This window comes from Chiloscyllium plagiosum, chromosome 10 (assembly GCF_004010195.1).
Source record: "Chiloscyllium plagiosum isolate BGI_BamShark_2017 chromosome 10, ASM401019v2, whole genome shotgun sequence".
Taxonomy (NCBI): Eukaryota; Metazoa; Chordata; class Chondrichthyes; order Orectolobiformes; family Hemiscylliidae; genus Chiloscyllium; species Chiloscyllium plagiosum.
In genome coordinates, this window is record NC_057719.1 from 65,805,790 (window position 1) to 65,830,519 (window position 24,730).

At 40.3% G+C, this 24,730-nt stretch overlaps 1 protein-coding gene across 2 annotated transcripts in view; it reads left to right on the top strand.

Annotated features, from left to right (window-relative positions):
• The first annotated feature begins 612 nt into the window (after positions 1 to 612).
• katnbl1 (katanin p80 subunit B-like 1) overlaps positions 613 to 24,730 on the top strand; it is a 34,562-nt gene continuing 10,444 nt past the window's right edge. The window contains exons 1-4 of one of the 2 annotated variants that reach the window (XM_043697970.1): positions 613 to 809; positions 14,855 to 14,991; positions 20,515 to 20,558; positions 21,821 to 22,097. In XM_043697970.1, the coding sequence (XP_043553905.1) occupies positions 14,869 to 14,991; positions 20,515 to 20,558; positions 21,821 to 22,097 (444 nt within the window). In that variant the 5' untranslated portion in view covers positions 613 to 809; positions 14,855 to 14,868. The remainder of the gene's footprint in view (positions 810 to 14,854; positions 14,992 to 20,514; positions 20,559 to 21,820; positions 22,098 to 24,730) is intronic. The other variant, XM_043697969.1, reaches the window with a different exon arrangement.

A 24,730-nucleotide genomic window follows, 5' to 3' on the forward strand; every position in this document is an offset into this window, starting at 1 on the left:
TTCTCCCCCACTGACCTATTGTACTCTATGCTACTTTCTCCCCACCCCCACCCTCCTCTCACTTATCTCTCCACGCTTCAGTCTCTCTGCCTTTATTCCTGATGAAGGGCTTTTGCCCGAAGCGTCGATTTTACTTCTCCTCGGATGCTGCCTGAACTGCTGTGCTCTTCCAGCACCACTGATCCAGAATATCACAGCCGACTACTCTGAAAAGTTTCCTTTCCCTGAGTGAGATGGCCACTCCTTGGAAACTCAGACCCACATGTTTTCTAGATGCTGGTCCCGCAATCAAACCGACTTATTCCGATACACAGCAGGAGCTGGACTGAACACTGAAATTGTCTTTCGCAAGCTCGGTCCTCCGGCTGGGAGGACCCAGCCATCCCGGCATGCCCGCGTGCACGGTCGGCGGGCTCGGTCCTCCGGCTGGGAGGACCCAGCCATCCCGGCATGCCCGCGTGCACTCCCGGCGGGCTCGGTCCTCCGGCTGGGAGGACTTAGCCATCCCGGCATGCCCGCGTGCACTCCCGGCGGGCTCGGTCCTCCGGCTGGGAGGACTTAGCCATCCCGGCATGCCCGCGTGCACGCCCGGCGGGCTCGGTCCTCCGGCTGGGAGGACTCAGCCATCCCGGCATGCCGTGGGCTCCTTTTGAATGGCGAAGCTTCAGGGAAAGGTAGAGACGAGCGGTGTGGCCCGGTAGCGCCCGAAAGAGAAGAGAAGAGAGGAGAGGACACGAGGGGAGTGACTGGGAAAGGAAGGACAAATTCTAATCCATCGCACTCCCACTGAAATGTTGTAAAATGTTCTGGTACGTGACCCTCCAACTTCGTATGGGCGGCGGCTTGAGGCCTCGCTCTTGTGTAGTTCCAACTGGATGGGATGTTGGGTTGGGTTGGGTGGGGGTGGGGGTGGGATGAATTGGAGTTAATAGAAGAAAAGCTGTTTCTTTATAATTTGAAGTTATTTGCTAAGGAGGTCTTCCAACTATCCACATTATCACAATCAACGTAAGACAACTTGTCGTTAACAATGGCACCTCAAAGCACAATCTTTATGCGATTTTTAAGGTTAAATTAATAAAATCTGAAAACGTTTGGGCTTTAAAAGTCGGGGACTGGATCCTTCATCTCACTCTTAGTCCAAAAGACGCGACGGATCTTATTGAAAAATCTGCATTCGTTTGGACCCATTTTGTTTGCCTAGCTGGGAGTGACATGAAGGGAAGTCTGTTTAAATGTGGTGAAGTTGTCAAAGCGCATTTTGTAGAATTGGTTAGCAGACAGATCGTTTACTGTTTGACAACTGGCGATTTATTTATAGCTGCTGAGAATGCCAACTTGTAAAGCGACCTTGCTATTTGAACAAGCAAATCTGTTCACAATTTTTGAACCTGGCCTTTTTGCAAGGATTAAGTTGTCATTTCCCCAGAGTCAGATTTTGAACAATGTGAGTGGACAGTACTGAATGGTGGTTAAATAAATATACTGTATACTTTATACTATAAGGTAATGAAGCCAATTCTATGATTTTCATTAGCTATTCACTACATTTGAAAAAAGAGGATTAGGATTTCTAACACATTATTTTACTTGACATCTGTGAATATAACTGGTTGCAAATCATAACATAGTTCAGGTGGATGATACTGATCAGAGCAAGAAATCCCATGTGCTGATCAACACTGTCAAAAGTATTGATTGGTTGTTAATCCCATGTAAATGTTTTGGAATACTGTTACATAATTATATTTGTCTGCTTCATCTTTAAGCTTTTTTGAGTTAACTTATTATAGTAGAGAGTTACTAATTCTCCTTGTAACTGTGGAATTTGAAACATCAGGAAGGCAATATCTGCAAACCAAATGCGAACCAAAACACTACCATTTCTGGTAAAACTCTGGACTTGCAACAGGCCAGTGTCTGGGAGAAATCATGGCAAGCGATACACTATAACAAGGAAGAAAAATGGAGAGGAAAGGAATGATGGAATGAAAGAAAAACAAAACAAGATTAAATTATACATTTTTAAATGTGTAATTTACAACATTTAACACATTAAATAATGAGCCTTAACACTTACAATAACTTATTGTCAGGGAGCCTTTTCAGTCATAGTTAACATTGTTTGATGTTAACCTGGAACGGACATGGTAAAAGTAGGCAAATTTAACTATAGCAGTAAAGGGTCTTGGTGAAACTGCATCTGGAGTACCGTGTACAGTTTTGGTCTGTTTATTTGGAAAGGAATACAGTTATGTTAGAAGAAGTTCAGAGAAGGTTCACTTGACTCAATTTTGAAAGAAAGATTGAATAGGTCAGGGCTTTACTTATTCAAGCTTAGAAGGCTGAGAGAGATCTTATTGAAACAAGATGCTGAGGCTATTAGTGAAATAGATGTTGGGAGGATATTTCCTCTTAAGAGTGAGACTAGCACTGGAGGACACAGTTTAAAAATAAGAGGACTCTTTAAGATGAAGACAGGGACAGTGTTTTTTCTAATGCTCGTTACTCAGTGGAATTCATTTCTGGAGGCTTGCATTGAGGACAGCCAAAGTGGGTTCAACAGATTTTAATTCTACAGTGAAGTTGAGGACTATAGGAACAGGCTGGAAAGTACAGTTTAGACCTCAATCAGATCAACCATGATCTTATTAAAGATCAGGGGATGTACTTGCAATACTGAAGCAGTACATGTTCAAATGCAACAAGATTTGGAAATATCCAGGTTTGGGCTGAAAAGTGCAAGTAACATTCGTGCCACACAAATGCCAGGCAATTAGCATCTCCAATTAAAACAAAACAATCTAACTGCCATCCTTTGACAATCAATTATGTTATCATTACTGAAACCCCCCATGATCAATATGTTGGGGTTACCATTGACCGGAAACTCAAGTAGACTCACCACATAAATACTGTGGCTACGAGAGCAAAATAGACATGAGTAGTGCTGCGGGGAGAAAGTGAGGTCTGCAGATGCTGGAGATCAAAGTTGAAACTTTATTGCTGGAACAGCACAGCAGGTCAGGCAGCATCCAGGGAACAGGAGATTCGACGTTTCGGGCACAGGCCCTTCTTCAGGAATGAGTAGTGCTGCAGCAAGTAACTCATCTGACTCCCAAAGTCTGTCCACTATCCACAAGTCAAGAGTGTGATGGAATACTACACTATACATGGATGGGCAGAGATCCAACAACACTCAAGAGGCTTGATATCATCTAGGACACAGCAGCTGGCTTGATAGTCACCACATCCACACCTCCACTAGCAGCAGTACTATCTACAAGTTGAACTGCAGAATTTTGCCAAAGATACTTAACACCTTCCAAACCCACAGTCACTTCTATCTAGAAGGACAAGATCAGCAAATACTTGGAAATATATCGCCGTCCTTCACTGCTGGATCAAAATCCTAGAATTCCCTCCTGGACAGAATTGTGGATCTATATACAGCATATGGACTGCAGCATTTCAAGAAGGAAACTGACCACCTTCTCAAGATCAACTAGGAATGGGCAGTAAATGCTGACCCAGCCACTAATGCCCACAAGTCCACAGCAAATAGTTCCGGTTCAAAGGGGTGAGTGGTCTACTGACATGTTCCTATAAGTGAACTTCCTATGGGGAGCTTTAGTTAGTTGAATTTGGCCAAATTCAGCAACTTGCATTCACTGCGTTAGAATAGTGAGTCAAATGGCAAGATGCTGTTTTCAGAAGACTTAATGACTTACACGTTGGGACATTTGAGTTAAATATTCAAAAACCTAATTATTCACAGGAAAGTCTGGGTCCTAATTCAATCTCTTTCTAGTACTGTCAGGGATTGCATAGAAACTTTAAATTAATTCTAGTGTGTGATAACTCTCAGATTTTGATTATACCCTGCAATAATCCTACGTCTTGTGCGCAATTCTTTTCCTGTATTGAGTCTCTTTATGATTAAGTGGCAGTTTAATAATGCGAAGAAGTTCATTGCCATTTAGAACAAAGCAGCAAACTTGATCGTAACAGCATCTGCGACCTTAATCATTCACTCCCTGTACTGTCAGCTCAACATGGCTATGCAGTATGTGCCATCTGCAAAATGCACTGTGGCAAATTACTTTGGACTTTTTAACAGCATTTTCCAAATGGTGATCGCCATTGTCTAGTAGGTGTGCTGTCACCTGATTTCATATTGTTGAAAAATATATTGTTCCTTCTTAGTAACTGGACCAAACTTCTAGAATTTTCTACCTTCCTAGCAGCACTGGTTTACCTTCACAACATCTGCTGTAATTCATGAAGGCAGCCCCCCACCAATGTTTCAATGACACTTTGGCAAGACAATGATTTATTGCCTTTCCTTTGTCTCCTGTAACCTGTAAATGAGTAAAATAAGCTTTTCTGAAACCAGTACTGTTTAGAAGTATTTAATACATTCATATCACAGTTAAGACGAGTGTTTTACAATAATTGTACATTTTGAATCTACTGAAGAAATATATTTTGGGCATTTTCATACTGTTCTTGGTGTTTTGGAGACAGACAATTTGTCTACCTCCATATTCACACCACTATAAGACATAAGAACAGAATTAGACCATTCAGTCCATCGGTTTGATCATGCCTGATGAAGTAGCGGCGCTCCGAAAGCTAGTGTGCTTCCAATTAAACCTGTTGGACTATAACCTGGTATTGTGTGATTTTTAACATTCTCTGTAAGCCTTGATCCTTTTACTAATCAAGAACCTGTCTATCTCTGTCTTAAATACACTCAATATCTTGGCCTCCACAGTCCTTCGTGGGCAATGAATTCCACAGATTCACCTTCTGGCTGAAGAAATTCCTCCTTATCTCAATTCTAAAGGCTGTGTCCTAAGGTCCTAGTCTCTCCTACTAGTGGAAACAATGTCTTTGTAACAGCTTGTATCCAAGCCTCTCAATATTCTGTAAGTTTTGATGAGATCATCCTCTTCCTTCCAAACTCCATCGAGCATGCACCCAAAGTCCTTAACCATTCCTCATATGGCAAATCCCTCATCCCTGGGGTTTTTCTTGGCAATCTCCTCTGGACCCTGTCCAACACCAGCATTTCCTTTCTTGCATGCAGGGTACAGTAAAATTAAAACCTTTTGAAGATCTTAATAGTTACTCAGTGGTTCCAAGCCAAATTTTTTGAATAACTAATCACAGACGTTGCAAATAATTAACTTCCAGATACCAGATTTGTATCTGAAACAAAAGATTTAATAATTTATTAAATACACAATAACCTTAACAGAGGAAAATTAGGTGACAAGGTAATCTGATTAATGTCTATTAAACCCAAAACATTTGTTTTCAGCCCCCATTCACACAAAAGACAGACAAATTAACGCAGTTAAGGCATACCGAAAAGAAATCAATAAAATTGTTCAGATTACTTGAATGGTTTTCACAATGCGTTGTTTCACAGACACAAATGTGTACGCTTGGGTTGCTTTTCTGAAACTGAAAGGGGCTGCAGACTTAATCAAGTCACTTGAGTAATCTTTTAAAAACACAGGCTCTGTTGCTTGGCATGCCTAAATTAGCTTTAGGCAAATTTTTTCAGTTAATTGTTCATACAGGGTTTGTTTTCATTGATCTGTTTTTTTTAATGAACCTGTCAGAGATGTTGTTATACACTTTGGAACAGGTGGGATTTGAACCATTGACAGGGACATTAGCACTGCACCATAAGATTCATACAGTGTTAACCTTACTTAATATTTGATATATTGTTGAATCTACCAGGCTGTTAAGCTTGTTGTCCTGTGACTCCACTGAGTAAAACAAACGGTCCAACATTGTAAGCAGGAATTATTGTGTAAAATAAGATGAACTATTGATACATTTCTATAGGTCTTTATTTGTGGCTTATATGTATCAGTAGTTTCTGAAATAAGACCAATATTGATGATGAAAAAATGTAAGTTAACTAAAAAGGAAATCTCAAGAGATACTGTTCAATCTGAACTGTTTTTTCCAACATTATTAATTGGGGAGGAGCTACTTATTCAAGAATAGTGATTGGGTATGAATTTGATTAAAATCATCAATTTTTAAATTTTATAAATCTACATGCTAATATAAAAAAAAATTCAAACGCTGGAAATCTAAAGCAAAAGCGTTGGAGAAACTCTGGTCTGGCAGCATCTGTAGAGAGAAAACAGAGTTAATGTATCAAGTCCAGTGAACACTTCTTTAGACCTGAAAATAGCTGGCAAAGTGTAGCTGTTATGCTCAACGTGGGGGAGGGTAAATAAAGTACTTGAAGATGGGACTGTGAGACAGAAAAAAGGGATAGACAAACCGAGGTTGCTGATGGTCAGCCGAGAGAGAGAAATTCTGGGTCAGGTGCTGATGAGAAGCGTAAATGGTTGAAAATGGCTGCACTGGGAGCAACCCATACAGAACAGGATTTGGGATGTGAAGGTAGGTAGCGAACATGGAGATGGATAGTTATAAAATTGTTAAATGTTGAGCTCTGAAGCCTCTAAGATATCTAAGTGGAAAATGAGGTGTTGTTCTGTGTATCATTGGAGTTGTGAGTATGGTGCTGGAAAAGCACAGCAGTTCAGGCAGCATCCAAGGAGCAGGAGAATCAATATTTCAGCCATAAGCCCTTCACCATTTTCCTGCTCCTTGGAGACTGCCTGACCTGCTGTGTTTTTCCAGCACCACACTCTCAACTCTGATCTCCTGTGCTTCATTGGATCATGGACAGAAATTTTGGCATGGGAATACTGTGGTGCATTGAAGTAGCAACAGCAAGCTCAAGCTTATTTTTCCCACCACAGTGGTCACCATTGTGCATTTCATCTCCTTGGTATAAAGGAGGCCATATTGGAGGAACACCCTTGTGGATTAGGTTGAATGAAGAGCAGGCAATTCACTGCCTCACCTGGAAAATGTATCTTGGATCATGGTTAATGAGGACTTCAATGCACAAGTGCTGCACCTTCTTTGATTGCATGGGAAGGTGCTGTATGAGTGTGGAGGAGGAGTGGACCAGGATGCCCTGGTGGGAATGGTTCCTGCAGAATGCTGACAGGGGAGGGGAATATGAGGCTTGTGGTGACATTCCACTGAAATTGGCAGAAATTATGGCTATGATCATTTTGGATATGGAGACTGGTTGCGTAGAAAGTGAGGACCTGAGGGTCCTGATCGTTGTTGCGGGAAGGGAAGAAAGGGAAGTGCAGGAAAGAGATGAGGCATGCCTAAGTGCCATGTAGTGGTAGGGAATCCTTGTTTGAGGAAAAAGGTGTTTTTTTTTTTAAGACTGTAGCTTATGAATAATCCAGGACAATGGAGTAGGTGGTAAGTTGGAAATATGAGCATGATATGAGGCTGACTGGAAGTAGGGTTGGAGCTGGTGTCCTGTTACCTTGAGTCGACAAATACTGTAGCAAACAGAGGGACTGGAGAACGCCTGTATGAGTCTGTTTTTAAAAAAAGCCTTCAATTTGTACAATGCTTTTCATAACCAGTAGATGTCTCAGAGCACTTTCAAACATTTGTAGTACTTTTAGTTACTGTTTTTAATATGGGGAACAGCACTACTTGGTTGATCACACAGACGACAATATGATAATAACCAACTCGTCTGAATTTGGCATGTTGATTGAGGGATAATTAATAGCCAGGACAGTAAGAATAATTACCCTGCTCCTCATCAAAATAGTGTCTTGGGATCTTTTACATTTTGCGTGAATAGGTCAGGGGACACTGATTTAAAGTCTCAATGAAACGTTGATCTGTTTATTGGTAAAGCACTCCCTCAGTAGTGCTCTCAACTTTGATTTTTGTATTTTAGCCTTGGAATGGCACTTGATCTCACAATCTTGTGGCTCAGGCAAGAGTGTTGCTAATTGAGCTGTTTCTGATATTTATCTGGGAACAGCAAAGAATGTGGCCTGGAAATAGAAATGTTCAGAATATATGCTGAGTAGAAATCTGCAACAAAGTCTGAAAGCATTTTTACAATGAAATAAATTTCATAAAATCTACATCGATAAGTATCACCAGCCCTCAATTTATTCCTGTGAATGTGTATCATCCATTTCTTTCTGGCTCCAAGCTTCACAAGTCAGAAACATTTATCCAAATCTAATATCTTTCCTAACTTCTTCAACAAAATTCGGCACCTCCACTTTTATCAGTTCATTTGGCAGAATAAGGAACAATGAATTGCTTTCAATATTTTCACCTTTGTGCTCAGGACCTTTCATCATAGAGTTACAGAGATGCAGCAGAGAAACAGACCCTTCGGCCTGACTCGTCTATGCCGACCAGAGATCCTAAATTAATCTAATCTTGTTTGTCAGCACTTGGCCCATAGCCCTCCAAACCCTTCCTATTCATATACCCATCCATATGTCTTTTAAATGTTATAATTGAACCATCCTCCACCACTTCCTCTGGCAACTCATTCCATACACTCACCACCCTTTGCGTGAAAAAGTTGCCCCTTAGATCCCTTTTAAATCTTTCCCCTCTCGCCCTAGACTTATGCCCTCCAGTTCTGGCTCTCAACAACCCAGGGAAAAGACCTTGACAATTTACCCTATACATGCCCCTCATGATTTTATAAACCTCTATAAGGTCACCCCTCAGCCTCCATCGCTCCAGGGAAAATAGCCTCAGCCTATTCAGCTTCTCTCTGTAGCTCAAACCCTTCTGGCAACATCCTTGTAAATCTTTTCTGAACCTTTTCACAATGTCCTGCCTATAGAAGGGAGACTAGAATTGCATACAATGTTCCAAAAGTGGCCCGACCAATGTCCTGTACAGCTGTAACATGACCTCCGTACTCCTATACTCGATGCTGTGACCAAGAAAGGAAAGCTTACGAAATGCCGCCTTCACTATCCTCTCTACCTGCAATTCCATGTTCAAGGAACAATGAACTTGCACTCCAATGTTTCTTTGTCCAGCAACACTCCCCAGGACCTTACCATTAAGTTCAAGTCCTGTCCTGATTTACCTTTCCAAAATGCAGCACCTCACATTTATGTAAGTTAAACTCCATCTGTCATTCCTCGGCCCATTGGCCCATCTGACCAAGATCCCATTGTACTCTGAGGTAACCTTTCTCGCTGTCCACTACACCTCCAATTTTGGTGTCATCTGCAAACTTACTCATTATACCTTCTGTGTTCACATCCAAATCATTTATATAAAATGACGAAAAGCAGTGGACCCCGTACTGATCCTTGTCGCACACTACTCCAGTCTGAAATAAAACCCTTCACCACCAACCTCTGTCTTCTACCTTCAAGCCAGTTCTGTATCCAAATGGCTAGTTGTCATAGAATTCCTATAGTATGGAAACAGGTCAGCTGTACATTTCTATGACTAAGTCCACACTAACCCTTTGAAGAGTAACCTATACCCCTTACATTTACCCCTAAATAATGCACCTAACCTACAAACCCTGAATGCTATGGACAATTTAGCATGGCCAATTCAACTGGCCTGCACATCTTTGGACTGTGGGAGGAAACCGGAGCACCCAGAGGAAACCCGTACAGACACGGAGAGAATGTGCAAACTCCACACAAACAGTTGCCCAAGGCTGGAATTGAACCCGGGTCCCTGGCGCTGTCAGATTGCAGTGCGAACCAATGAGCCATTGTGCTACCTCATGTTCTCCCTGTATGTGATCTAACTTTGCTAACCAGTCTACCTTGAGGAACCTTGTAGAACACCTTTCTGAAGCCCATATAAATCACGTCCACTGCTCTGCCCTCATCAATCCTCTCCGTTACTTCTTCAAAAAACTCAATCAAGTTAGTGAGACATGATCATCTTGCCCCATCTCACCATAATCATTTCTTTGAACAATTAATTCACATATAAGACCATACGACTTGAGAGCAGAATCAGGCTATTCAGCCCACCACATCTGCTACACTATTCAGTGAGATCCTGGCTGCTCTGTTAATCCTCAACTTCATTTTCCTGCCTTTTCCTATAACCCATGATTCCATTACTGATTAAATCTATTGACTGACATAGATTTTTAATGACCCAGCTTTGACAACTCTATGCAATAATGAATTCCACAGATTCTCAACCCTCCAGGAGAAGAAAGTCTTCCTCATTTTTGTCTTAAATGTTTGATCTGACCATACTGTGGCTTTAAGAGATGTAGTTTTGTCCAGGTTTTTTTATTAATGAAGAAAGTTATGTCATTTTCTTAAACATTTAGATAGTTATAGTTAAGCCAATTATTTTCTTTTTATTCTGTGTTTATTTTAACTGTATTTGGCTTAAAAGCGAGTAGTTTGACCAATCAGATTTCATCTGGAACACAGTGCCTCACACTTACCTTTAATATTAGAAAACATTAGGCCACCTTCTGAATATATTTTTAGGGGCTTTGGTATGGTCCATAACAGCAACCTGTATTCTAAGATAATGTTCTCTGGTCTGAGACGCCACAAAGGGAAACAACATTTCCGCACCTAACCTGTCAAGTTCCTGTTGTCTTGTGAATCTTGTCTGTTTCAATAAGGTCACCTCTCATTCTTAGAAATTCCACTGAGTTAAGCCCAACCTACTCGACCTCTCTACATGAGAACCCCTTCCATATCTGGTATCAGCCTAGTGAATTTTCTCTGAACTGCCTCCAATGCCTCTACATATTTCCTTAGATAACAGACCCAAAACCATTCAGATTATTCCAGCTATGGTCTGACTAGCGTAATGTTTTAGAAAAACAAATTAAGAATTCCTAAATTTCTCTTCTGTGATTTTTCTCTATTTAAATAATGTTTCTGTCCATTTAAATAATATTCAGCTTCTCTATTCTTCCTGGCAAAATGCATAACTTCATATATTCCCACATTATATTCCATCTGCAAAGTCTTTGCCCACTCGCTTAATGTATCTTTATCAGTCTTCAGATTCTTTGTGTTACCAGTATTACTTGCCTTCTTGTTATTTTTGTCATATGCAGACTAGGGCTACAGTACATTCACTTTCCACATGCAGGATATGAATTAATAATTGTGGTCCCAAAACTGACTTTGTGATACTCCATTAGTTACAGTTTGCCATCCTGAAAATGTCTCCCCTATCCCAATTCTGACTTCTATTAGTTAGCCAATCCTCTATCCATGGTAACTACTACCTGCACATCCTGGGCTCTTTTCTAACTAAGTAGTCTAATGTATGGTGCCTTATCAAGCAGCTTCTAAAAATCCATAACTTGGAGGTGCCATGTTGGACTGGGGTGGACAAAGTTCCACATCACACAAAGCCAGGTTATAGTCCAAAAGGTTTATTTGGAAGCACTAGCTTTCAACAGCATCACTGCTTCGTCAGGTAGTAGTGAAGGTTAAGATGATGATCTTAACCTCCACAACCATTTGATGAAGGAGTGGTCCTCCAAAAGCTAGTGCTTCTGAATAAACCTGTTGGGCTATAACCTGGTGTTGTGTGATATGTAACTTTAAAAATTCAAATATATTGGATCCACTGCTTTCCATTTATCTATCCTGCTTGTTATCTCTGCAAAGAATCATAATAAATTTGTCAGTCATGATTTCCACTTCATGAAGTCATGTTAACTCTGCTTGATCATATTATGATGTGGTATTACAAACTTTAAAGTAGATTCTAACAACAATGCTGAAAGATTTTCTTCGTCAAGCATCACTATATTTTAGTGGTAGATGTAACCATGCTTCCTGTCTGTTTGTTTTCATGATAAAGCTGGAAAATAATTGTTTTTACAATGAGCTTCCGTCTTTCTGAGGAGGCTTCAGACCAGTGCAGTCAGGAAGCTGCTCTGAAAGTTTTCACTTTGACTACTGTGGCAAATTTACACCACTCTATTCAACACAATTCACAACATTGATAAGGTTCTGCATGGTAGACTGATTAGTAAAGTTAGGTGACATGGGATTCAGGGTGAGCTTGCCAATTTGATACAAATTTAACTTTACAGTAAGAGACAGAGAATTGTTGTGGAGTGTTGCTTTTTGGACTGAAGAGGCCTGTGACCAGCACTGTTCCATAGGGATCAGTATTGTTTGTCATTTATACAAATGATTTGACTGTGAAAATATGAGACATGGTTTGTCAGTTGTTAAGTAAAATTGGTAGTCTAGTAGACAATGAAGACAATGAAAATTACAAAGAGATCTTGAATATAATTTAGATAAATGTGAGGTGCTGCATTTTGGAGAAACAAATCTTAGCGGGACTTATATACTTAATGGTAAGGTCCTAGAGCGTGTTACTGAACAAAGAGCCCTTGCAGTGTGAGATATGAGAATGTGTATAGGGTATGAGCAGGTAGGGAAAGAGTTAAGTTTTGAGTTTTGTAAAACGTGGTTCATGTGAGCATGACTCAGATCAGATAAGAACTTGCATTTAACAATGGGGTGCTGGAGGCAATGATAATGGGTTAACAAGGTGGCAAAGCATGCTTTATGTAAAGCCATTTAACAATATTGGAAACATTCAGTATATAAGGTCAGTTCACAAGGGGAAAAGTATCCATTATGTGAAGCCAGTTAAGCAGGTTAAGAACATTCATTGTATTACAGCAGAAGGCTTAATCTCTACTATTGACACTCGCTGATTGTAACGGTTATCCAATTAATATATATGTTGCCTTATCTGGATACTCCTCCCTGTAAAATGACTGAATAATTCATTGAGAAGACGGAGAACTCGTGTCTCTGTGCACATGTGCAATTGTTTTCTCTCCCTCCAGTGCCCTGAATAAAGATGGAGGAGGTAAAACTATACTGTGTCTCTGAGTATTTTTCTTTGAATGAGTGGGGGAACAGGACAACACACGGTTTCTTGAAAGTAGAGTCACAGGTAGATAGGATAGTGAAGAAGGCGTTTGGTATGCTCTCCTTTATTCGTTAGAGTACGGGGCATTGTAGTTGGGAGGTCATGTTGCAGCTGTACAGGACACTGGTTCGGCCACTTTTGGAATATTGCATGTAATTCTGGTCTCTTTCCTATTGGCAGGATATTGTGAAACTTGAAAAGTTCAGAAAAGATTTACAAGGATGTTGCCAGAGTTGGAGGATTTGAGCTGTAGGGAGAGGCTGAATGGGCTCGGGCTACTTACCCTGGAGTGACAGGAGCTGAGGGGTGACCTTAGAGAGGCTTATAAAATAATGATTGGCATGGATAGGATAAATAGACAAGGTCTTTTCCCTGGGGTGGGGAGTCCAGGACCAGAGGGCATAGATTTAGGGTGAGAGGGGAAAGATATAAAAGAGACCTAAGGGGTACACTTTTCACACAGAGGGTGGTGCATGTATGGAGTGAGCTGCCAGAGGAAATGATGGAGGATGGTACAATAACAACATTTAAAAGGCATCTGGATGGATATATGAATAGGAAAGGTTTGGAGGGATATGGGCTAAGTGCTGGCAAATGGGACTCCATGAGGTTAGGATAACTGGTCGGCATGTGTGCGTTCGACCGAAGGATCTGTTTCACAGCTGTACACCTCTATAACTGTCAATGGGCTGAGTAGTAGTAGATGGAGTTTAATTTGGACAAATGTGAGGTTTTGCATTTTGGTAAAACAAACAAGCACAGGATTTTTACAATTAATGGTAGGGCCCTAGGTAGTGTTGTAGAATAGAGACGTATGGATTTAGGTACATAACTCTTTGAAATTTGTGTCACAGGTAGGCACAGTGGTTAAGAAGTCATTTAGCTTGCCCTTGTTGCTCAGACCTTTGAGTATAGGAGTTGGGACATCAGTTTGGGGCTGCGGAGGATATTGGTGAGGCCTCTTTTAGAGCCTGTTTGTGGTTCTGGTTGCCTGTTATAGGAAGGATATTATTACACTGGAGGGGGTTCAGAAAAGATTTACAGGATGTTGCCGGGACTTTTTCCAATGGAGCATAGGAAGTCGGGGTGGGGAAGTTTATAAAATAATGAGGGGCATAGATAAGGTGAGTAACAAAGATCTTTTCCCTAAGGTGGGAGAGCTCAAATCCAGGGTGATTAAAGGTGAAAGGAGAAAGATTTAAAAAGGACATGGGGGCAACTGTTTTTTAATACAGTGGTAACTGTATAGAATGAACTGCCAGTTGGATTTAGATACAGTTACAATGTTTAAAAGATATTTGGCGTAAGTACATGGATAGGAAAGGTTTGGAGGGATATGGCCAAACACAGGCAGGTGGGTGTAGTTTTGTTTGGGAACATGATTGGCGTGGACTAGCTTGACTGAAGGCCATGTTTCCATGCTGTGTGACTATTTTCCCAATGATATATGTTAAGCTAACTGGTCTATAATTCCTGTTTTCTTTTTGTCTCCTTCATTTTAATTATGTACCTTCTGCTTCTGGTGTTGAAATTGTGTTTTTCATTTATTTCCGTTGGTGGTTTATCCTCCAATTACTTTGGTCTGTTCCCTCAAAAGCCTCTCCAATGTCCCTTTGCCAGTCCTTCTGTAAACTTAATTTTTGCTGACTCCTGCTTAATTTCCACATTATTCTTTGTCTTTTGTTATGTTCATGCAGTTTTCTTATGTTGGAGATGCTACAGAAATGTAGAGTATATTCACTTCCACATTTATATTGCAATATAAGGACAACAGTTTTCAGATTGTCATTGTTAACTGGGAAGTGGCGATAAGTCTATTTACTATTTGACATCCAGTGGCCTGAAAAATTCAAACTCAAAACCATTTGATGTCTATGGGAAGAAACCATTTCTCTGAATTTGATGCCAAGCAGAAGAAGGGCTGTGGAGAGTTAGTTGAGGTAAACCATAAAAGTTTAGGAGATTGACATCTTGCTATTGTCTCAAGATCAATTTTTAAAAAATGAATAATTCTTACCTGTTTTGAATCTAGGATTGCAAGTGATTATGGCATCTAGACATCAAAATGTCAAGCAAGGTATATTATTATTTGGCATGGAAGATGAACCCATTGAAGAAAGGCAACTTGGTAAAAGGATGCATCCTAATTGTAATGAGACTATGAAAAAGGTCAGCAGAAAATATCTGTAGAGTTTCACTGTCATATGCATGCTGTTTCCTCAATGTTCTATGTTCAGAATTCTGTTTTTTTTTATTGACCCTGCCATAGGTTCCAGACTGAGTGCAGGGAAACTGCCCCAAGGTTTCTACAGCTTCAAATTTGTACCAGCCATTTGCGAGTGGTCATAAAGTGACCCAAGGTGATTGACACTTTCTATCAGACTTCCCTAGTCTTCAGGCAGTGCAAGTGAGACCCCCATATTGCTATGTGTAGACTTGCATTATTTTGTGCTATCTCCCTTCCCAAATCTACCTTTTCTGTTAGTAGCCTGCAGCTTTTGCAGTTTCCCCCGATGATAAAACCTCACTCTCTACTCTTGCAAGAACTTCCTTATGTTTATGAAGCAAGCTGATTCTGAAATTAATGCCTGATTGAGCAGAGGACCTGGAGGATCTACTGGAAATTGAAAATTGGATTTGAGGTTTCATGAGTTAAAACATCTTCAAAGTAGAAGCAGGAATTAAAGTACTAGAGTCAACTGAATATTGATGCATCTAATCAGTTCTCCTTCAGGGTAATAAAATTTAAATGAGAAAAGTGAGCATGCCTCAGTCTTGATATTCTAAGACTCTTGATTCAGTACTGTCCCTTTCAATTATAAAATTAAGAAAAGACGAGAGAAACCATGAAGCTACTGATTCTGAAATTAGGAACAGAGTAACTGAGCTATTGAGCAAATATGAACTGATTGGCGAGAGCCAGCATGAAATTGTGAACGTGAGTCACATCAGTCTGAAGTAATTAATTTTTTTTGGATGTTTATAATATACCAAATGGAGATGTCTACAGCTGTTAATGGATTTCAAAAGATTTTGGGAGACTTGGTTTATGTATAATGGGTCTGCTTTCTATTTCGAAAGCTATGATTAGTGCTATCTCAGGACCTCAGCCTTTTAATATTCTTACCTGTACCATGGAGGAATAGAGAGCCAAGTTTGCTGGTGACAGTAATTAGGGTGGAGCAGATGGGAATAGAATGTTGTCAGGAATATTGATAAGTATATGGCCCAGAATGGGAGTTCAGTATGGGTAACTGCAAGGTAATCCATTTGATTTAGAAAAGGATTCTTTTCATGTGTACTAACAAATCCCTAATGCTGTTAGAATTTACTACAAAGTATTGCAGTCGCTGGAAATGCTCAGCAAGTCAGGTAGCATTTATGGATAGAGGAACAATGGCTATTTCAGTTCATTTGACCTTTTATTGAAAGTACGAAAAGTTAGAGGGATGGGCTTTAAGCAACTGAAAAGATTAGGAAGAGAGTTGCAGAATGATCAAAAGGGAAAATTGGTAGGGTGGAAGATCTAAGTGACAAAAATGATTAGTGGTGCAAGACCAAAGGGATGTAGGTGTGTCTGGAGCAGCTGTAAATGACAAAAAAGATGAACCACTGCCAGCAGAAACCAAAGAATGAATGAAATACCAACACCAAAAAGGACAAAAAGAAACAATGGGTGCAGAGGTTATGGTCAACTGATGGCGGTTCACAAAGCCTTTGAGATGAAAAATGATGTACTGTTCTTCAAAATTCCATTAAACCTCAGTAGAATACTGCATGAAGCTGACAGCAAAGATGTCTGCATGGGAGAAAGGTGGAAAATTTAAAATGATGGCATACCAGAATTTACATACAATTTTAATTTCATAAAATATTCCTATCTGTGCTGACTGGAATGTCGCCATCCAGCATAATTCCATTTTCCAACTCTTGTAAGTTACAGTCCTTAAATACGCATTCAAATACTTTTAAATGTAACAAGGGTTCTGTTTATTATATTTTCAGAAATTGTGTTGCTACTAGTTTCTATGCTTCTCTGACTTTGGGCTTGAGAGGAACAAGTTTCCCACCTCTAGGCCAGCGTGGCACAAATTGATTGCTAAACTGTCCATTGTCTTTCTGTCACCATTCCATAGCATAGGAAAGGTTAGCCTTCAGACACTTTTCCCATTCAGTGATTTGCCAACAAGCCTGTCAATAAATCTGCCACTTCTCCTTATCCTCACACCCAGAAATGCAGGTTCTTAAATAGACTGAGAGATTTGTGACAAACCGCAAACTAGCTAATCTGGTTTCAGATCCACAGCACAGGCCAATAATAAACAAACCTTTGTCTAAAGAGCCTATGGCCCTGGCTCTTACAGATCTTTGTGAAATCACTGAAAGCACATCATTTCTCAGAATCTAGGAATGAGTAATGTGTAATAATTGTTTAAAGATCTTGAAACATGACTGATTTGAATTGAGCAAATTCGATTTTCAGTGTTTTTTGTCTTAGTAATTTCTAGTGATATTAATTATATCTATGCAATATATACATAAAGTTTTAAAAATTATTTTGTCATATTCACTTATCAGAATCGCAGCAGACATAAAATAAAATGCTGGAAATACTTAACAGATCTACTGGTAGCTGTTGAGGGGAAAACCTGAGTTAATGCTTGAGATAAATGGTCTTTCATGATAATAATTAGAAGAATGCTTTTGTTTCTAGAATTAGAATCTTAACATATAATGCAATATTTTCTGTTATCTAATTCTGGCAATATTTTGAACCACCAAGGTACATGCAAAATGATGAGTACCCATCTTATTTGGAATCATTAAGTGGTTATGGTGTAGAAAAGGCCATTGAGCCCAATGTGAGATCTTGAAGATTTGTAGCTCAGGTTATGGATCAGGTTGTCGGTTTACTCACTGACCTGGTGGGTTTGTTTTCAGATGTTTTGTTTTGAGATTGCTGGGTAAAATCATCAGTGAGCCTCCGGTGAAGCGTTGGTGTTGTCTCGCTTGCTATTTGTGTGATTTTGTTTGTGATGGTGGATGATATTATTTCCAGCTCTGTTTCTGTGAGATTCGTAAATCTAGTTACTGTCCAAATCGAGGTGTTTGTTTGAATGCAGGCCTCTAGGTATTCCGGCGCGTGTCTTTGTTTGGCTTGTCCCAGGATAGGTGTAATATCTCAGTCGAACTGGTGTCCTCCTTCATCTGTGTGTATGGATACCAGTGATTGTTGGTCATGCCTTTTGGTGCCTAGTTGGTGCTCATGTATCCTGTTGGCTAGTTTCCTAGTTTGTCCAGAGTAATGTTTGTTGCAGTCCTTGCAGAGTATTTTGTTGTTACATTTGCTCTGCTGGCTGTAAATTCAGGGTCGTTTAAATTCATCCGTAGTTGTTTTAGTGTGGAAGGAGGTTTGTGGGCTACCATGATGCCGAGGGGCCGGAGTAGTCTGGTGGTCATCTCTTTGAAGTATGGTAGGGTGACTAGAGTCTCTGGGCATGTTGTGTCTTCCTGTTTAGGTTGCGCACGAATCAGCGGACTGTGCTCATCAGGTAACCATTATTCCTGAATATGTTGTACAGGTGTTTCTCCTCAGTTTCTCGTAGTTCCAGGGTGCTGCAGTGTGTTGTGGTTCGTTTGAGTAGTGTCCTTATGCAGCTCTGTTTGTGGGTGTTAGGATGGTTGCTTCTGTAGTTGAGTATCTGGTCAGTGTGTGTGGCTTTCCTGTGAATGCAGATTTGCAGTTCTTCATTGTTTTTTTGTTCTATAATGACATGCAAGAAAGGGAGTCGTTTATTGTTCTGTTCCTCTTCGGTGAATTTTATACCAATGAGGATGTTCTTTATGTGTTTGTGAGTTTCTTCTAGCTTGTTGCATTTTGTGATGACAAAGGTGTCACCCACATAGTGGACCCAAAGCTTAGACTGATAGTGGGGATGGCTGTTTGTTCTCACGTCTGCATAAGTGCTTCTGCTATAAATCCTGCTATTGGTGATCCCATAGGCATTCTGTAATTTGTTTGTATATCTTGTTGAATATGAAGTGGGTTGTGAGACACAGGTATTGAGGATGTTTTCCTTACTGGTGAAGTTGGCACTGTCAGGTGTTTGTATCCTTGGTTTGTCCTAAACAGGAAGGCACAATACACCCAAAGACTCTAGTCATTCTACCATACATCAAAGACATTTCAGAGATGACCACCAGACTACTCCAGCCTCTACACATTATGGTAGCCCATATACCTCCTACTACATTAAAACAACTACTGGTGAATTTAAAGGATCCTGTACCTACAGCCAGCAGAACAAACATAACGTACAAAGTATCCTGTAAAGACTGCAACAAACATTACTCTAGACAAACCAGCAGAAACAGCCACCAGGATACATGAGCACCAACTGGGCACCAAAAGACATGACCCACTATCATTAGTATCCATTTACACAGACGAAGAGGGACACCAGTTCGACTGGGACAGGCCAAACAAAGAGACACACGGGAAATCATAGAGGCCTGCCATTCAATCCTGAACTCCATTAACAAGCATCTAGATTTGGACCGCACTTACCAACCTCTCAGAAACAACTGAAATGACATCATCCACCACCACAAACCAAGGCACATAAATAGCAAGTGGGACAGAACATACACACTTCACTGGAGGCTCACTGAAGATGTTACCTAATATAGTGACGAAATGTCTGAGAACAAACCAACCCAGCTCAGTGAGTAAACTGACAACTTGATTGAGCCCAATGTTTTTAGATTTTTTTTTCAAACAACCTGTTCAGAAACACTATGATACCTCTGGAGCTGTTGGAACCTAAACCCAGACCACCTGACTCAGAAGTATGGACATTACCACTATACTACATAAGCCCTAGCCTAATGTTTCTTTGTTCTGTCTTTAAGCTGTGTAGCTAATCCTATTCCCTTGCCTTTATCCCATAGTCCTCCAGTAGGTTTTGCTTCAGCTAATTATTCAATTCCCTTTTGAAAACCAGGATTGAATCATCTGTCTCCACTATACACTCAGTTGCACATTTCTTTGTTCGTATGCAGTGTTTTTGTAAGAGTATACTTGTCTAACACCAATCCGATGAATGGATGCAGACAAGAATTTATTTTGTTGATTTTTTCATTGATAGCATAATCCAGACAAGCTCTTTGATTATCTTCTTATTAAATATTGGAGTGCTTTTTTTTCAATAAATTATAGACATAGGTGTAAAGATTTATAAATTCTGTAAATTTTCTTTGTATGTGTTAGCTACATATCTTAAACAAAAATGCATGCCTGCACATCTAGTTGTGCCACTAATTTATGTATATATTGCCTGCAAAACCCAGAAGTTAAAAAAAGCGGTATATTTAAAATTCTAGTGGATCACATCCTTTAATGAATTAAATCCACAACAGTAAAAACATTCCTAGTTTCAGACAGATACTTCTTTGAAATCTCCTAAGCTATTTGTTGAACTTCACATCAAGTATTTTGAAAATGTCAGCATCTGGACAACTGATTGTTGGAAGATGCTATATAAAAGTCTTGCTAATTTTATTTCTAGTGATCTGTTGTTATTACAAAATTATTAGTTTTTTTTCCAATAAACGAAAAGGCAATCCGAAAGTATTTGAGAAAGATATTGCCTGAAATAAAGCAATTTATAATCACTTTTCTTTTCATACCAGGTTAGGCTCCCGGAATGCAAAGAGGCGACTCATAAAATTAAAAGGTGAGATCAGTCTTTGATTTAACTTGTTTGTATGATAACACTTGATTGTTAATCCACATACTGCACTAGACCTGTCTAGGGGTTGAGCCTATTGTAAACAGTAGAACAGGGTCTGCTGCAAACTCAATCTATTTTCATAGTTAAACCACACTGTAATAGCACATTGAGCTGCTACATCTGAACAAGTGTGAACAGGTAACTTATCGACTCAGGGCAGGAGTGGGAAAATGACTGATTCCTCTGCACAGGGAAGTCAAAGTTGTCATTAAAGTCAGATTATACAAGCATTCCATGCATTCCTGAAATGAGGATGGAGCAAAGGAACGTTTTTGAGGGGAATAGGAGAGACCCCTTAAAACTCCTCAAAAAAGAACTGAAAAGGCAGTATTTGTGTTATGTGGTACCCCCAACCCCTGCAGCCAGCACCTTAATGATGCTTCAGTGGATAAAATGCTCATGTATTTTACCTGATGGGCGATTAAAATTAAATTCTGATGGAACTTAGATGCTGATCTAAATATTTTGAGGTCCCCACCCCCTTTGAAAGGACTTGCCACCTAATTAGAAGTCAGAAAGCAGTTCCAAAAGCAGAGGTTAAAAGTTTAAAAGTCTGTTTAAACATTTGTTCCACCCCACCCCCGTAACCCCCACTGTTTGATTGTAAGAAAAACAGTCAAAAACAAATATTGTTAGAAGCACTTAGCGGATCAGGCAGCATCTATAGTAGAAAGTGTTGACAAACGTAATGTCATCTGCTGAACACTTGAATAACCAGTGATGTTGGTCTTACTAAGATTGCACAACTAAAATAATATAAATTAGCTTCATTCATATTGTTGCATATTTAATCACTGATTCTGAACTAGACATCATTGAAGGAGTTATTTGTCTGTCGTTCATAAGTATTTTAGAAACTTCTAGAATCTTTGAATTTTAAGTTGCAGAAGAAGGCCATCTGACCCATCATGGCTGTACAGACTCCTGAAAGAATGACATAACTAGTCCCATTCTCCAGCCCTAGCTTCATAGCTCTCTAAACTCATCACTCAGCAATACTCTGCAATGTGTTTATCGTGTCCAGTATAGTACTCTGTATCTCTTGGTTCATGAGATGGGATAGAGTGTTGTCTGCTTCTAAACCCTTCGTTCTAAATAACAAAGAAGCACAATAGAAACAACTGCAATGCAATTTTTTTTCTGTTCGATGAGAATAGATTTGCTGGGAGCAAATATGCCTACGACTGTTGGCTTTATCTCAACAGATTATCTACTGGACAAACGAAGAAAACATTGCACAGAATATCCAAAGCGACGTGTTGTAAAAGGAAGACGAGACGTAGAGTCCAAAGTATCGTGGGCAACGGGAAGCAGTGTCCAGATCTTTGGAGCTGTGACATGGCAAATAAAGAAAATGAAGTAGTCTGTTCAGGAACTGTACCTAAATTATGCAATGACAATCGCAGCTCCCAGTTGAACTCTAGTGATTCTCCTGCTTCACAGGCTGGTGCTTCTGTCACATATGCAGATTATTTTGCACAGGTAGGGCATCTTTGTTTTGAATCTTTCTACTGAAATTGAAAATTTCTGATTTGTTGTGAGAGAACCACTTTTATTTCACCTTTGTATTTATCCAGGTCCCTTTTAAATAATATTGTACTTATTTCTAATACTGCTTTAGACATGCACATTCCAGATCATTATGACCCACTGAGCTAACTAGTTAATTTACCAGTTACTTTAACATTCATTTCTGTTTACAAACTTTTCTGCTGTGGGAAACAACTTCTACTTATACTCAGTCAAATCTTTTTATGATTTTAATCGCCATATTAAGCCGCCTTCCAAGCAGCTCCTCTTTGAGGGCAACAGCTCCAAAATTTCTATTCTCTCCACATGGACCAAAAAGATATTCTGCTGGACTCTTTTTGAATCATGCCCAGGATTTGACGTTGCATTGCAATTGGGACTCACCCAATGAATTCTAAAAGTTAGCATGATTGCTATATTTATTTTTACAGCCTTTCAAACTTGTCCTGTCACATTGAAAGATGTGGCGGCACGGTGGCACTGTGTGGAGTTTGCACATTCTCCCCGTGTCTGCGTGGGTTTCCTCCGGGTGCTCCGGTTTCCTCCCACAGTCCAAAGATGTGCAGGTCAGGTGAATTGGCAATGCTAAATTGCCCGTAGTGTTAGGTGAAGGGGTTAATGTATGGGTGGGTTGCACTTCGGCGGGTCGGTGTGGACTTGTTGGGCTGAAGGGCCTGTTTCCACACTCAGTAATCTAATCTGATCTGTGTGCATGTACCCCCAGATATCTCACTGCACCCAAATTGCTATTTCTTTCACTTATCTCCTGTACTTTTCAATTACCTTTTAAGTTGTTTATTCAAACAGACTATATAGTTTCACATAGACTATGGATTTACTTGGATAAAGTGTATAACAGACTTGCATTTATTTTCACCTTTTGACAAAGTTACAAGTTCTCAGACATTTCCTTGGAGTGTTACCAAGTAGAATGTGACATCAAGCCAGATTGAAATTAGGGCAGATGACCAAAAGCTTAATCAAAGAGGTGGATTTCAAGATATATCTTAAAGAATGAGAAAGGTAGAAATTTTGAGAGAAAATTTCAGAACTTAAGCTCTAGATACCTGACGGAATAGTTACCAATGGTGAAGCAATAATAATTTGGATGGTGAGAGATTCTAGATTTGGAGTATGGCTGAGATCTGGGAAGGTTGCAGGATTTTTGAGAGTTTGGGAGAGGGAGAGATGGAGGGTTGGAGATGGGGTGAGGTCAGGCCATCGTGACGTTAATACAGAGATGTGAAGTTAAAATATGATTGTTTGTTTGTGTAGATCAGCAACCACAGATGAACACAATTTGGGTTGAGGTTAGTGTTTGGGCTGCAAACGTTTGGATTAAATAACCAGGGTTTGACAGAAGTGGCAGTTCCTTTCTGTCTCCGAATTCGCTTAAAGGGGCCTTCTTGTGGCGTAGTGGTAGCATCCCTCCCCCTGGACTAGGAGGCCTGGGTTCAAGTTCCACCTGCTGCAGATGTGTGTAATAACATTTCTGAACAGGTTAATTAGGCAAATAGATTAAATAAACTGATATAATGTTAGAGGTTAACCAAATTCTCCACACGTTGAAATAGTTTAGTCTCAAGATAACCAAGTCATGATTGAGAGTTTCAGTAGCAGATCGGTTGAGGTACAGGAAAGAAATCTAGTATTGTGCACTTTGAAATAGAAACTGATGAACACAATTTATATTCAGAAACTTAACTCCAACAAATAAGCTGGTGAAGTTCCATCAGAAGAGGAACTAAGTCAGTAGATAAGGAGTTGTCTAAAGCTGTTGTCTTTCTACTACTTAGCACTTCAGATGTCATTGCTCAGGGAGCACACACGTGACTGAGTGCCTTTTGGATGAGAAGTGAGACTGAAGTCCCATCTGCCTTCCCAGGTTGATGTAACAAACCCTATAGTCGAGAGTGTAGTGCTGGAAAAGCACAGCAGGTCAGACTGCATCTGAGGAACAGGAGAATCAATGTTTCTGGCATAAGCCCTTCATCAGGAATGAGGCTTGTGGGTCAGGACTGAGAGATAAATGAGAGGGGGTGGGGTTTTGCAGACAGTAGAAAGCGATAGGTGGTTGAAGGTGAGGGAGAAGGTGATGGATCAGGGAGGGGGGGGGCGATGGACAGGTCCAGAGGATGGTGCCGAGTTGGAGCTTGGGACTGGGATAATGTGGGGAGTGGGGAAATGAGGAAGCTTTGAAATCCACATTTACCCCACGTGGTTGCAGGATTCCAAGGCAGAATATGAGGCGTTCATCCTCCAGACATCAGGTGGTAACGGTTTGCCGAAGCAGGCGACCCAGGACCTGCTTGTCCTTGACTGAGTGGGAGGGGGAGTTGAAGTGTTCAGCCATGGGGCACTAGGGTTGGTGAGTGCAGGTGTCCCAAAGATGTTCTCTGAAATGATCCGCAAGAAGCCGTCCTGTCTCCCCGATGTAGAGGAGACTACACCGGGTGCAATGGATGCAGTAGATGACATTCGTAGAGATACAGGTAAATTTCTGGCAGATGTGGAAGGATCCCTAGGGGCCTTGGACAGAGTTGAGGAGAGTGGTCTGGTCGCAGGTTTTGCACTTCCTGCTGTGG